The sequence below is a fragment of the Halictus rubicundus genome, chromosome 6 (assembly GCF_050948215.1).
Source record: "Halictus rubicundus isolate RS-2024b chromosome 6, iyHalRubi1_principal, whole genome shotgun sequence".
NCBI lineage: Eukaryota > Metazoa > Arthropoda > Insecta > Hymenoptera > Halictidae > Halictus > Halictus rubicundus.
The window spans coordinates 18,403,200-18,416,480 of record NC_135154.1 but is presented as its reverse complement, the minus strand read 5'-3'; the positions used below and the strand labels follow the sequence as shown (position 1 = coordinate 18,416,480).

The window sequence follows — 13,281 nt, the reverse complement described above, 5'->3', positions numbered from 1 at the left end:
AAGAATTACTAAATATATGTTTGCGAATCATCATCAATTGTGAACATGGTCCGCCGTCCGAGTGTCAACTATTTGAATAAAGGAAATTCAAGAAACGCTTACGAACGCCTCAAAAACAAGGAATTTCCAGCCAGCATTCTTCCCCATTAACAGACTCTGTTTGATGTAAAGAAATATGAACTTTATTACAAGATTGGCTTTATGACTAATTGACATCGAGGTTTCTTTGTAAAGTACTATTCTTGTTCCAAAGATGCAGTGCTCCACATCAAAATGTTTGATCCATTACTAGCCAAGAAGCAATTAACTTTCGGATGAACACTCAAGGACACCAAAGGATGCTTCGTAGGTTTAAAGCCTGAAAGCTTCGCGACTACTTTCTGAGAAACCAAGTCCCATATCCATAATTTCCCATCGGCTGAACCAGAAAGGATGCGAGTGTCTTGAACGTCGACGCTCGATTCTAGACATAAATTGTCTGCCACGTGTCCTGTAAACTCTCCAAGCAGTTCTCCCGAGTCTTTGTCCATTAATCTGATCGCGGCATCCGCGCAACTGACTACAATGCACTGGCCATCTCTTGTGAAGCTTGCACATGTTACTGCATCTACAATGTATTTGTTATATATTTAATTGCAGTTCATATTTCTGTCTTTTTCATAAGAATACTATATTATTTAGTACCTCCCATGTAATCGGCATACATTTCACCAACACGAATATCGTATCTACGTATCTTGCCATCGAACGAAGCTGATAGAATTTCATGATCAGATACTCTGATGCTGGAAATAGAGTCCTTAGCTTCACCTAGACATTGCACAGGATCTACGGCTTTGGAACGCACGTCCCAACACATGACTGAGTTGTCTCTTGATCCAGAAATAGCCATAGTTGACTCTTCATTGAATCTAACATGTGGAAGAGGCTTTATTTTACTATACTTGAGGTAAATAAATATATGTGTAAAATGTATACAAACTTTACTGTGTTAACAGGACCTGCATGACCTCTCAGACGACGAACCAGAGCTCCAGTTGCTACATCCCAGAGGATAACAGATTTATCTAATCCACAAGAAACAATTTGACTACTATCGCAAGATGCACAAGCATCCATTACTTCGTCTCCATGTCCTCCGTACGTTTTTAAAACAACCCCTCTGTGCGGATTCCATAATTTCAACTTTCTGTCCGATCCGCATGTTAAACAATAAGTGCCATCAACTAAAAAATACGCATTCCTTTTAAATTCGTATTATCCATTAAATAAACATGAAAAATTGACTTATAACTACACGTACCGCTAAATCGAACAGCTCGAACAGCACCTTGTTTACAATCGATCTCTCTGTTGAATTTGTATTGAATATCCATCTCGAGTGCAATTGAAAATGTCATTCAACAATAAAATTCTTTATGGATAGTGGGAACTCCAACCTTTCCGACAATGCAATTTTCCTAAAATATTGTGGCGTCATTTTTGTAAATATTCAAATTCAAAACATGAATATATATAAGGGTTTTTAACTTAACCAAAGTAGTGTACTAACATTGTACAGGATGGCCAATATCGATACAATGACAACGTTCATGCTTGCATGCACTGTTTATAGTTAAAATACGATAATATTGTAATTGAACGAGATGTACAGCAGGGACTCAATGAATTCGATTATAAATTGCAGCATAGCCTGTGCTTATAACTGTTGTAATATCATATTTAATCAAAGACTCAATGATATCCAATCAGTAATGCCATCATCTAAAGTGGCGCCAATAGGCTGAAACTATTTTTCTATGAACTGCGTATTGTCATTGACTACGTATACTTGCATTTACGAATTATAACAGCGAATGTATATATAATCGTCTCGCGATATCTAACAAACTGTAATTATGAATGAACGTAAAGGAGTATCGTGCATATTACATCAACGTTTGTTAGTTTTCATCGATCTGTTGTGAAGTTATAGTGTATTCCGTGGCGTCAGTATTTGTTTTTCCGATGTAGTACGTGTTTCGATTGTAATTATTTCATGAATAATGACACAGTCTTCTATTAAATCCCAGTAAATAATCGTTTGATTCTGTTGACAGAGTCGCCGAGTGTTGAATGTTATTAATAAATGCTACTGTGAACCGTTCGAGACTTCATTGTTCGATAAACAATTCGGCGAGCAATGCGATTGATTGACTAATGAAATTTCCGATCTAATAGCCAAGAAAAATTATGCAGATAAAATGGTTGCAAATACAGCAGCTGATATGAATGAGTCCATTTACCATGAAAGACAAGTAATTCACCGATATTTTTATTTGGAAATTTATAATGTATACAATTGTAATTACCTTTCCTTTCTGTGTAGGTAAAAGAACTTTGTGCTTTGCACGCGTTAAACAACCTGTTCCAAGAAAGAGGATTCAGCAAACAGGAATTGGACAAGATTTGTTATAATCTAAGTCCAGATGTGTGGATCAATCCTCATAAATCGTTGTTAGGACTTGGTAATTATGATATTAATGTTATCATGGCAGCGTTGCAACAAAAAGGACGTGAAGCTGTTTGGTTTGACAAACGCAGGCATGTAAAAAAATATAAACAGTACAGTATTATGAATCTTTATGCATTGATGGCTCTGGTTTCCATGAAATAATTTACAAGGAATTTGCACAAAGATTCACGGACTAACTGATACATTGAATTTTAAAGAAATTTTAATTTGCGTGTTCACTGAATTTTATAGAGATCCTACATGTCTATGTTTAGACAACATAGAGGGCTTTATATTGAATGTACCAACAGAATATAAATTAGGTTTTGTGTTGCTCCCTTTAAAAAGACGTCATTGGATTGCTGTGAAGAAAATTCATGGTGCCTTTTATAATCTTGACTCGAAACTGGACTCTCCCCAACTTATAGGAAAGGTCAGCAAAAGATGATTCACTAATTTCTTAACGAAGAATGGCATGGTGGAAATAATATACTATTTCGCTGCTGGTCTTTATGCATTCATGGCATATGCAAATTTCTACAGACTTTTTACTCTAATAAAGTGAAATACAAAAAAGGGAATTTTACATTTTTTACAAGGGACCTAACATTTTTTCTCGCATACCTCTAGAATTTGCATAAAGATTTGCAGTCTACATATTATTGTACTAATTCAAAGTTATTGTGGTGCTAGGACCATGATTTGCTCGTGTATCTAAAGGACCAGATAGACAGTAAGGAGAAAGAGTTGTTTGTTGTTGTATCAACAGAAATAGGCAGTAAACAAGGATGGTTGATGAACACATATGTAAACAATGAAGGGATTAGTGCAGATCACAATTCAATAACATACATTGAAGATGTTTACACTGACGTAGACTTAATAAAAGAGGAGTCTAAAGAAATGAATGAGAACGAAGAGTCTCTAGATAATAAAAATTCTAGGTAATTGAGGTTCTTCAACACGTTCCCTGTTTTCTATGTCGTATGCGATGCACGATCATTTTTATGTATAATGTTCTTACTTTTCATACGATGCATAGTATGAGTTAAATTTTGTGCTTTGTAAAAAAAAAACTGGGACAGTACACGTGTTCTTTACGTTTTACATTTTATGCTTCAGGCCAAATAAATTTAGAATGGGAACGACAGTAAATCAGGTAATTCTGATTCCAGGGAATTAAAAAAAGAAGCAAAAAAATTGAAAATAACTTGAGCATTGCATTTAAGATTTTGTGCATCAAAGAGTAAAGCATAATAATTTCTTTTCTGTTTCTGTTAATATATTGTGCTAATAAGTTGACATTTGTTAAAAATATATTTATGTTTCATGTTATAATTATCGTTATATTTTTCAATTAAATTTTAAAGAGACAAAGAAAAGAGAAGATTTTAACGTTCGAATATATATATAAGACATAAAATTATATGTCGCTAATTGTTGATTTCAATATGAAGTTATGACAAGACTTTTACATGTTATTTTTATTATAACTATAAAGATAAGTTAATACTTGTAATATATAATCGTCTAAGCAAAATTTAAATACATATTTATTTAAACATAAGAATGTTTAAAGAATTGTCTATAGTAACTGTGTAGTAAGCTCTTGTTTAAAATGAATGTCGTAATATTATATGCAACTACTTTAAAAAATTTATATTTATAATGTTTCCGTTTTCGTGTCTACATTATTTGTAATACTGCTTTATCAGTATTATTAGTTACAAATGCAGTATTTTAAGTCGTCAATTCACCTGCACAATTTTACGAAAATAAAGTTCAAACGTTATTTTATTTATATAAATTGCAGGATGTTAATTCATACTATGTTGCACTGATACTGCATTACTTGGTAATCAAGAACTGTATTACTTTCCCCCGAAACAATAATTGTTTTCTTTAATATTTATTACTACTCACGTGAGATTATTGCATAAAAAGAATACGAGATACTATAAAAGACAATCTTTTGCACTTCAAACAAATATACTACTGTGTAAATGTGATAAACAAATAATTGGTATGTAAACGATGTACCATTTTATATTTCCTGTACATTCTAGCATTATAGTAGAAAAAACTTATTTATAAGACGATTGTTTTATAAAAGAAAAAACGTATTATTTATGTTCGTCGACCTACAGTCGACCGCGTAAGTGTTCGTCCACCTATCGCACTTGGCGTATGTAGATATATGTAAATAAACGAAAATACATACATAATCTTTAAAATGAGAATACAGGAATAAGTCTTTATTAATATATAATAAGATAACCCTCTCAGAAATATTTGTTATACAACAGAAAAATATAAATTAAGACTTTGTAACTTGAAAAGAAAATCGGAAGGAAACGCGTTCAATCATTCATAGATTATTTAAATTTTATGACTTTATTCCATGAAAACAAAAATTATCTAATTTAATTGGGAAAGGTGCTAAGTAGATCAAATTTTTATGATAATGATGTTCGGATAATCGAGGTGTTTGAATAAACTATATTTATGAAACACTATGCATGCGCGCTAGAAGTTGACTCTCGAATAACACCAGAGTTTCGCTTCTGGTTAAATAGCTCCATGTTCATTGTGGTTACGAATTTTTGTTATGTGCACACAGTTCTTAAATTTTATTAGTAAAACATCTGACTCCATATAAACGTTGTTACTGCATTAAAAAATTAACAAAAATGTCGACAAAACATCTTGCTCAAGTAATTATTTTATATTTTATCAAACGTAAAGTTATTTAAGCCGTTAACCTAAAATAACAAAGAACATGTATCATTCAATGATTTAGTTAATGAATAATTTCGTGTATAACACGATGATTTAATGTATAGAAAGAGCGTGGTACTACGATCTTGTATCGTTTTCACGTGTGTTCGAAATAATTAAAAACCATTTATAAAAATGATAAATTTTAGAAATTGTATTACATGCCAAGAATAACTCGATGGTCGAAGGGAGTCGGTGCGGCATTACCGGAAGAGTATAAGAAATTTTGGAGAGAATGGAAACTGCAAGAACCCACGGCTGTCCATTACATAAAACAAGAAGGCAAATACTACAAAGATGAAAAAACAGGAGTTGTGTACGTGGTTTGTAGTTAACATGTTTTGTTTCTTCAATGATTTATAGTCTAAGTTAATTCATATAAATCTGTAGACAAGAAGTTCAAAATATACCAATTCCATTGCTGTGTCCCAAAGAATTACATAGCGGTATTTGGGGTGGCGAAGCGATAATACAAGGCTTTCTAAGGAAAGGCAGACGAACCCGGAGAGTTCCAAAATTTTGGTTTCCTGCTCTGAAGAAGTCTGTAGTGTACAGCGAAGTTCTAGATACACATATGAGACTCGTTGTCACTAATAGGACTATTCAATTAATTCATGAACATTATGGTTTCGATCATTACTTATTGAAGGTAATTATACTAGTTGTAAAACACTTATATATAATATTTCTTAATATGGAAACATTTTTATTATTTGCAGACTCCAGCCTGTGATTTAAAATCTGAGCTTGCACTGAAAATAAAACGGCAAATACTACTAGCATTAATTGACAAAACATTATATCCAAATGATTCGGAAAAGAAGGAAGAAATTTTTAATAAATACAAGGAATATTTAACTGCGGTGAGACACTGATCCCTTCCCATACAGGAATGAATTAAAATTATTAAATCAGTCAGATTTAAATTGAGTAAACGCCTGAGTACTGGAGTACTCAAGTTCAATATGTAGTGCTAGATCTAAAATTAGGTCTACTAGAAAATAATCACAATTATATTTGTTTATTCATTTTTAGTATACACGAGAAGAAATCGAGTGGTACGGACTAACATTTAAAGATGCGGTTCAGAAATTTCTTAAGCAGCAAGAGAAGCTGAAAATAACGCAACCCTTGAAAGTACAATACAGGGCTGAACTAATCGAGAAACTTAAAGAGGGTAAAGCCAATGAAACAGATGCAGATGATTCATCAGTGGAGTATGTAAATATTCTATCAATGTTTCGTTGAAAACTTCAGTTATTTTAATTCACATTATTATTGCAGACTTTCCTCTTGGATGTCGAAATTGAATCCATTCGCCAAGAATGCCAAAACCAAGTGAAAGATTTTGATATTGTGGTGGAGTGTCGTAAATTAGGGAAAATAAACTTCATAACGAGTAATTGTTCTTTTCCTTTATATTTAACACGTTACAAAGACTTCTGTATAGAAAATTAAAGTCTTCAAAATCTTTGTTGAATTCCATTTGATCGTTAATATCGGAACTTTCGAATTTGCGTCAACTTATACTTCACACGAAAGCTAAACAATGATTAACTATTAAATCATTTGTGAAAAGACGTTTTGATGCAATTGACTAAAACTTTTTTATCTATAAGAAATAAATAACTATGATATTGAACACTCAAATTCGCCATCCTTCGGTAAACAATTCAACGAGGAGGCTATGGCCCTCGTGATGTACGTCATTGTTCCGAAACTGCCACTTGGAGCACTATCGTAAAAGTGTTGGCAAACGTACGCTGCTCCGCCGCAAAGCAGATTTCCCAATGCATTTGTTTCCCGTTGGTCTTTTGGTTTGGCACAACACAAAGTAGCATCTCCATCGATCTTCATCTAATTGCATCAAATATATTTAATTCCGTATATGCGACGTTAGACAGTGATAAACGTACCTGGTCATCTAAGAAGATAGCGTTAGCCTTGTGAACTAATTGCTCAACGGTAATCAATCCGCCCAGCGACGATACCACGTTATACTCAGTTACCAAAGTTAATACCATTAAAGCTTCAACCACTAATTGACGATACTCTGGTTGGGGTATAGTGTTTAAAACAGTTTCCACAGCCAAAGCAAACTTTAGTTCCCCAGGTGTCATTTCCTGGGTAAGATTTTGAGGTAGGACTCTGCCTTCGATTGCTAAACCTTGGCACTGTCGAGAGTGAAAGTTTTAATTTAATTTTAAGACCACAGAATCGTTTATGCAAAGTTTAGCGATACTTACTCGTTCGAGAACTTGCCATACACGAGGATAAAAATCTCGTGGCACTCTGTTCAATGCTCCGTCAAGTCTTCGTCGTCGTAACCATTGACCCTGTCTGTCAGGCTCAGTTTCACTGCCATCGGTCTGATCAGCACTCAAGAAACCTCCAATTTGTGATTTCTGGATCGATTCAACAACGAAATCATGAACTATAGAATACCGGAATTATTTTTCCAATTTTTACAATTATTACCTTGCTGACTCTGCTAGACTTGCAACTGATAACAGAGAAGTTACCTCGGCCGACTAAACGCACAAATCAATTTTTCTTGGATTAATTATTCCTCGGAGAATCTGGCAATATGAAAGAAAAAACGTACCGCTACTTATCGCAAATTCTTTGCCGCTCATAATGTGATGCAAAAGATTCTTCATTTCGAACGGTGATAAGTTCAACAGATGTTCCGATGCTTCTTCTCCGGTGCATATCAGAGTCCTGGATAATTCGGTGGCCATCACTTGGATAATTAAACCTACCCGAAGCCTGAGCATTTCATGAAATAGTTGCGGTTCCGTTCTAATAAACATTGCTAGGTAAACAAGTAATTCCTGCGTTAACATGGCAGTGGATTCGTCGTCTCCATATGCCTGATGGATTAATACTCGTAACTCGTTTTCAGGCAATGGCGCTACAATGGTATGCTCATTGGTGGGTGGCATTCCGACTGTAACCTGTTTTTGTCGGACCAACAAATCCGTTACCGCTTTAGCTAAATCTTCAACCCTTTTTCCTAACATTCCAGCGGTGTGACGTACTATTCCCCACATCTTTTGTTGACAAGCTTTCTCGTAAAGATCTTTCAGTAGATCTTTGATTAAAACAGGATGACCTTCCTCCAACATACCGGTGTTGAAGTATAGACCTTGCGAATCCACCTAAACATTCGAATTAATAATTGTTTTACGTGAAACAAGTCGGGTTTCAGAGATTTAGCAATAGCAACTTACGAGATACTGTAGAATGTCTCCTTGTTCCTCCAAGCTTTCAGTTTCTCTGAGCATAGACAACAACTCTTCAACTTCTGTGTCCGCATACTGAGTCTCACCTAAGGCTCTGTGTCTGTGTAGCCTTGTGCTATTCGCCCAAGACAGAATCTCATCGGTGGGCGACGGTGTACGGTCAACGGGAGCTGATTGTGTGGAAGTAGGGGATAATGTTGTATCTGTCACTTCAATAAACGGATTCGTATTTAAAATAGCTGAGGGCCTTCGTTCCTCTCCTGCCATTCCAAGAATTTCAGCTACAAATCATAGTTCGATTTTTGCAAATTACATTTAACGATCGAATGAACCGGACTCTCAAGTTTGTTAATCTTTGTCTCTGGTAAGTTCACTTTTTGGGTAATTAGTTACGATTAGTTAGTTATACACTTACATTCTTGGAGGATGGTAGGAATCATAGCTGTAGGGATATATTGCGCAAACACTTAGCATCCACTTTTATAGAACATGCAATCGGAGTTCTAAGAATTTAAATAGTTCATGAAATTAATTCTACTGTTGTATTAAGCGTGACTCACGTTCCACGGCAATCGATCTTGTTTTCTTTATGGCACCTTTCACCGACATTTTACGCTTTAAGTTCTTTGCGCTTTTAATTATCGGCCTGTTAAGGAGACCGGTGCGATGTGGGAATGCGCGCATCAAATGTTCCTCCAAATATTGCTGGACCTAATCAAATGTAATGGGAAAGTACAATATTTTTAGACATCGCTAACTCTTCTACTATACTTGTCTCACATATGTGCCGGTGATTATGAAACTGGTGTAATCACCGGCATGTATCTCTTTCAACAATTTGTTTTACCTGTGGATTCAACTTGTCCGGTTTCCCATCTTCGGAACTTCCTAAGAAACTTAAATTCGTGATGCAGGAAGTACTCAAGAAATCATTCATTTGTCCCAACGAAACTCGCGTGCCATTAATGTAGCCGCTCTTTAGCTTTTTCATAGTAGTTATCATCGCCAACGGTATCTTTCCCTGATCTGAAAATCATAAAGCATGTAAAAATACAATTGTGAATCGAGTTTGTTTGTCAGAAGAACAAAGAAAGCAATATATTCTATGTTATTTCTTGATTGTTCTACTTATGGGATAATCTTATCCGATTTATTAGCACGTTCTGATCAAGTACGTATTATCGGGAATGATGATCTAATGGTGCCTATGGCGTACCTAGATGATTATGAGTAGCGACAAGTGTTATAGTTGGCCTGCCGAGCATTTGCTTCCAGTTGATGGTGAGGAATGCCATATTCGTGGTAAAATTGTTGGCAAGGAGGGCTGCATCGTTTGTCGTGTAGTACTCCTCCGCGTCAAAGTTCTAAACATGCAACAAACGCGCACACCATAGCATACATAAGCTGTTTCCACAGACTTGTTAGATGGTATATTCTCAGAGAGCAAAACAGAGTCTCTCTCCTCAAGAAATTGTTTTTTCTTTCTTTCTTCTCTTCATTTCATTTCGCACTTGTGTCTCCGTTGACTTTAACACATTAACTGATGTCGCTCATGACAAATGGGATGATATTGACAACACTTGGGTATATAATCACGGGATGAGATTCGATAGCTAGTGAAATACTAAGATCAGCCGATATTCAGATTCACATCGAGACGTTCCATATACACTAAGCAAAATTTAAAACGAAAAAAAAAAAAACAGATGCACGCATGCAGGCAGACATGTTAGATGTTCTTTAGATAGTGTGTATTTACATAATAAATTTCAATAAGAGAACAGACGGAGTTCCAGAAAAATCATCTCTATTTAAAAACCATAGATTTTATCTCTGTTACTCGGTAAGCTTAATATTCCGAACATTCAGCGTGATCGCTTCTCCCATGCGTCCAAGAAGAAGTAACACAGATGAAAATTATGGTTCTGAAACATTGAATTACTGTACCTAGATGAATGTTCTTGAGGGGCATGACCACAAGAGGACGGCCTAACATGTTCTGCCAGCTAGACTTCAAGAAATTAATTTCGCCTTTGAATATGTCAATCATGAGCTCATAGTCCGATGCGATGTAGAAGCGGGTCATGTCTGTCAACTAATGTTCGATGCAAGAACAAGAGGCAACATAAGAAAAGAAATAAAAGTATAGAAGAGCTGAAGGTTCGATGAGTATGTGGCGATACTTACCTGCGGCGTGAACGCAAATATTTTATCGTTCAGCGAATATAATTTACTGGTGCTCAAAATTCCGACGTCTCTTGACTTACGCCCGGACAAACCTAATTTCTTATTTCGGCCTACGAACAAGCAATTTTCATTTGCATAATAAAAGAAAATAGAACATTATGCATCATAAAAATATTACAATTTCAGCATACCTAAATAAGTATACAAATGACTGAGTACTTTTGCAGGCTGCACTTCTATAGGAGCCACTTCCGCAATCGTTTGCACGTGGATGTCATGTTGAGCGATTTTTTCCCTAATTTCTGCATCCTCCGCCAATATTACAACTTGCACCACAACATCCGGTTTCTTTTCACTACATAAACGTCTGTTTAATGGGTCTAACTCTCCTATGGCTAGGAAACCCTATTATCGAAGAAGACAAATTTAGTTTCTATTAATATAGGCTTCCTATGTCCGCATACTTACTTCTTGCAGTAATTTCCCTAATATGTAAAGAGATTGGGCCCACATAAATGGACATCTACCTAACGCGATTCGTTTTTGACTACCCGGTTCAGCATATTCTGCCGACACATTCCCAGCTTCCACAGAGTATAATTCAGGTACTAATTTTATTCCATCATCACCCTTGATCATTATATCTTCTAACAGCTTTGTGTAATCTTCTACTGCCTCTTTATTTCCTTGGAAGCAGTAATCGACGATTAAATAACAAAAGAATAGAGGCCATTCGCATTCTATGTTTTCAAACATACGCAGCTCCCATGGTTCATAATAAAGCCTGTCACAAAGACAATAAATTAAAAAATGTCCGAAAAAATTGTCGTATTAAATATTTAAAATATTTCTTAATTTGTTTTATCCACCTGTTGGGATCCTCCTTTGCAGTTTTGTATCCATCTCTTAAAAACCTTTTGCAGCCATAATGACCTTGCAGTTTCCTAGTTATAGCGTCTCTTGTTAATTGAATTAGATTAGGTTCATCCACAGCAAATGCTGGGAAGCTTATAACAGGTAACAATCCACTGTCCAATTCTTTGGAGTTCGATTCACGTGGTAACATGGACTGTAAAACTGCCTGACATTTTTGTGCCTCATCAGCTAATACATGAATTACAGAGGTTGCTCCACCTCTTGCACCGAACAAATCTAGTTCATTCATTGCTTCCATTGCTGCCTTAGCCATTCCAATACTGCTAGCGTTTAGTTCAGGTAAACCATGATTTGTTTTATCTCCTCTCTCCCAGATTCCATAGTCAGGAGTGCAATAGGCCGACTCAATATAAAATACTAGATTCTGGATAAATGCTACCTGAAGATGGATTGCAGAAATTTATTATAATTGTTAGAGGTATGCGAGAACCCGAAAATGGCGGGTCGGGGAGAGTAGAGAATTTGATTTGGGATCACAACGGGTTCTCAAAAATTTTGGGATTTCCCAGTATATTTGGGTTTCTGAATATACATCGGAAATCCGGAAATTTTTGAGAACCCAACTCTTCTCAACCCGTCCCTACTATTGGGTACTCAACATTTTCTTGTTCTCGCACGTCTCTAGTAATCATGTTACAAGTCAATGCATCTTAAGTCAAATCAACCCGAATAGTGCGAAAAGGATTGAATTGCTATTTACCTCATCTAAATTGAAAACAATTTGTAAACCGGAAGCTGTCATTTGTGCTAAAACAAGTAAATAAAGAGAAATGGCATCGATTTGAAGATGTCCCCATTCCGTATCACCTACAACACTTTGCCCATTGACAGAACTATACTTGGCATGCAAAGCATCGTGTGGGTTTTGAGTGGACTTAAACTTTTCAACTTTCTCCTTCTGCTGCATCATTGCCATTAACAAGCCTCTCATTAACTTCACACAGCTCTGTTCCAGCTCGTATGTTTTAGCTCTATCTTCATCTGCGTCAGCTATTTTTTTATATGCCATTGAAAGGCCCCATACAGCGAGAATGCAATATATATTGTCACGCACCCAGGCATGATCGTTTTCAGGACTTGCAGGAAAAAGACCTGTGACTGCATTCTGATGATCCATAATAATTTTATGGACAATTCGTTGGTAATAGTCCAAACGGACTCCGGAATTGCTACGGCTCCTCATTTTGAATGAGTTAAAGTCACTTCTGAAAATGTTTTTATCGTTCTGTTATTAAAAAAAGCACGATTATCGTGATTTCATAATGTATTTACACGACATATTTATGTACGTTTATACTATATCAGTAGGTTAAGCAGAAACTGTTTCCTTAAATACCTTTGCGACGCCGTCTTGAGGCTTTTATATAACAATCAACAAGTAATGTTTATTCTATTTAAATAGAAAAATATACTGTCACATAAAAAATATAAAATTTCGTTGTGTGCACATTTTTTAAAACATTTAGAAACGCACATACATACATATACTTTATATACAATGTGAAACGAATGTCAAACACAATAGACCTCTGCAGTATCAAAGAGGAACTATTTATATCATTTTTTACTATGTTCATATCCACGTGAATCGCAATTTCAAAAATTTCAAAATAACCATTTGTTTTCGTAAATTTATTTATT

At 35.4% G+C, this 13,281-nt stretch overlaps 4 protein-coding genes across 10 annotated transcripts; 2 read left to right on the top strand and 2 right to left on the bottom strand.

Annotated features, from left to right (window-relative positions):
- Positions 1–159: 159 nt before the first annotated feature.
- LOC143354808 (WD repeat domain-containing protein 83) lies at positions 160–5,473 on the bottom strand. Of its 2 annotated transcripts, XM_076789151.1 has the most exons (6): positions 5,438–5,473; positions 1,553–1,605; positions 1,304–1,460; positions 983–1,226; positions 685–911; positions 160–607 (listed from the first exon to the last, which is right to left on the bottom strand). In XM_076789151.1, exons 3-6 carry the CDS (start codon positions 1,398–1,400, stop codon positions 237–239), a joined length of 939 nt encoding a protein of 312 aa, XP_076645266.1. In that variant the 5' UTR covers positions 1,401–1,460; positions 1,553–1,605; positions 5,438–5,473; the 3' UTR covers positions 160–236. The 2 variants fall into 2 exon arrangements, with proteins under 2 accessions (XP_076645266.1, XP_076645267.1); XM_076789152.1 differs by lacking the exon at positions 5,438–5,473 and having other exon boundaries at positions 1,304–1,439; positions 1,553–1,709.
- Positions 1,838–3,669, top strand: Josd (Josephin domain containing). 3 transcript variants are annotated; one of them, XM_076789156.1, is made up of 6 exons: positions 1,838–2,012; positions 2,100–2,297; positions 2,369–2,583; positions 2,747–2,927; positions 3,188–3,438; positions 3,537–3,669. In XM_076789156.1, the coding sequence occupies exons 2-6, from the start codon at positions 2,244–2,246 to the stop codon at positions 3,544–3,546; spliced, it is 711 nt and encodes a 236-aa protein (XP_076645271.1). In that variant the 5' UTR covers positions 1,838–2,012; positions 2,100–2,243; the 3' UTR covers positions 3,547–3,669. The 3 variants fall into 3 exon arrangements, with proteins under 3 accessions (XP_076645271.1, XP_076645272.1, XP_076645273.1); XM_076789157.1 differs by having other exon boundaries at positions 1,838–2,027; XM_076789158.1 differs by having other exon boundaries at positions 1,845–2,012; positions 3,188–3,669.
- On the top strand, positions 5,029–6,752 carry Mrpl28 (mitochondrial ribosomal protein L28). The gene is made up of 6 exons (XM_076789153.1): positions 5,029–5,208; positions 5,422–5,588; positions 5,663–5,921; positions 5,992–6,135; positions 6,308–6,489; positions 6,557–6,752. The coding sequence occupies exons 1-6, from the start codon at positions 5,185–5,187 to the stop codon at positions 6,612–6,614; spliced, it is 834 nt and encodes a 277-aa protein (XP_076645268.1). The 5' UTR covers positions 5,029–5,184; the 3' UTR covers positions 6,615–6,752.
- Positions 6,673–13,153, bottom strand: LOC143354793 (putative phosphorylase b kinase regulatory subunit alpha). Of its 4 annotated transcripts, none has more exons than XM_076789116.1 (16): positions 12,977–13,153; positions 12,341–12,845; positions 11,574–12,019; positions 11,173–11,488; positions 10,896–11,109; positions 10,705–10,814; positions 10,465–10,612; positions 9,365–9,543; positions 9,078–9,228; positions 8,933–8,959; positions 8,506–8,798; positions 7,878–8,433; positions 7,751–7,803; positions 7,519–7,677; positions 7,189–7,446; positions 6,673–7,129 (listed from the first exon to the last, which is right to left on the bottom strand). In XM_076789116.1, the coding sequence occupies exons 2-16, from the start codon at positions 12,821–12,823 to the stop codon at positions 6,902–6,904; spliced, it is 3,621 nt and encodes a 1,206-aa protein (XP_076645231.1). In that variant the 5' UTR covers positions 12,824–12,845; positions 12,977–13,153; the 3' UTR covers positions 6,673–6,901. The 4 variants fall into 4 exon arrangements, with proteins under 4 accessions (XP_076645231.1, XP_076645232.1, XP_076645233.1 ...); XM_076789117.1 differs by lacking the exon at positions 10,465–10,612 and adding an exon at positions 9,734–9,881; XM_076789118.1 differs by lacking the exon at positions 8,933–8,959.
- Between the last annotated feature and the right edge of the window lie 128 nt (positions 13,154–13,281).

Excerpts from the sequence above, each read along its gene's own strand:
- LOC143354808 (XM_076789151.1), bottom strand. The coding sequence starts at position 1,400 with ATGACATTTTCAATTGCACTCGAGATGGATATTCAATACAAATTCAAC. Across the intron at positions 912-982 it reads GGTCCTGTTAACACAGTAAA|ATTCAATGAAGAGTCAACTA; the intron begins GTTTGTATACAT and ends TCCACATGTTAG. Across the intron at positions 608-684 it reads GTATGCCGATTACATGGGAG|ATGCAGTAACATGTGCAAGC; the intron begins GTACTAAATAAT and ends AATACATTGTAG.
- Josd (XM_076789156.1), top strand. The coding sequence starts at position 2,244 with ATGGTTGCAAATACAGCAGCTGATATGAATGAGTCCATTTACCATGAA. Across the intron at positions 2,584-2,746 it reads GTTTGGTTTGACAAACGCAG|AGATCCTACATGTCTATGTT; the intron begins GCATGTAAAAAA and ends TGAATTTTATAG. Across the intron at positions 2,928-3,187 it reads CTCCCCAACTTATAGGAAAG|GACCATGATTTGCTCGTGTA; the intron begins GTCAGCAAAAGA and ends TTGTGGTGCTAG.
- Mrpl28 (XM_076789153.1), top strand. The coding sequence starts at position 5,185 with ATGTCGACAAAACATCTTGCTCAA. Across the intron at positions 5,589-5,662 it reads GATGAAAAAACAGGAGTTGT|ACAAGAAGTTCAAAATATAC; the intron begins GTACGTGGTTTG and ends ATAAATCTGTAG. Across the intron at positions 5,922-5,991 it reads TCGATCATTACTTATTGAAG|ACTCCAGCCTGTGATTTAAA; the intron begins GTAATTATACTA and ends TATTATTTGCAG.
- LOC143354793 (XM_076789116.1), bottom strand. The coding sequence starts at position 12,823 with ATGAGGAGCCGTAGCAATTCCGGAGTCCGTTTGGACTATTACCAACGA. Across the intron at positions 11,110-11,172 it reads TAGGGAAATTACTGCAAGAA|GGTTTCCTAGCCATAGGAGA; the intron begins GTAAGTATGCGG and ends CTTCGATAATAG. Across the intron at positions 8,960-9,077 it reads AAGATCGATTGCCGTGGAAC|CTATGATTCCTACCATCCTC; the intron begins GTGAGTCACGCT and ends ATATCCCTACAG.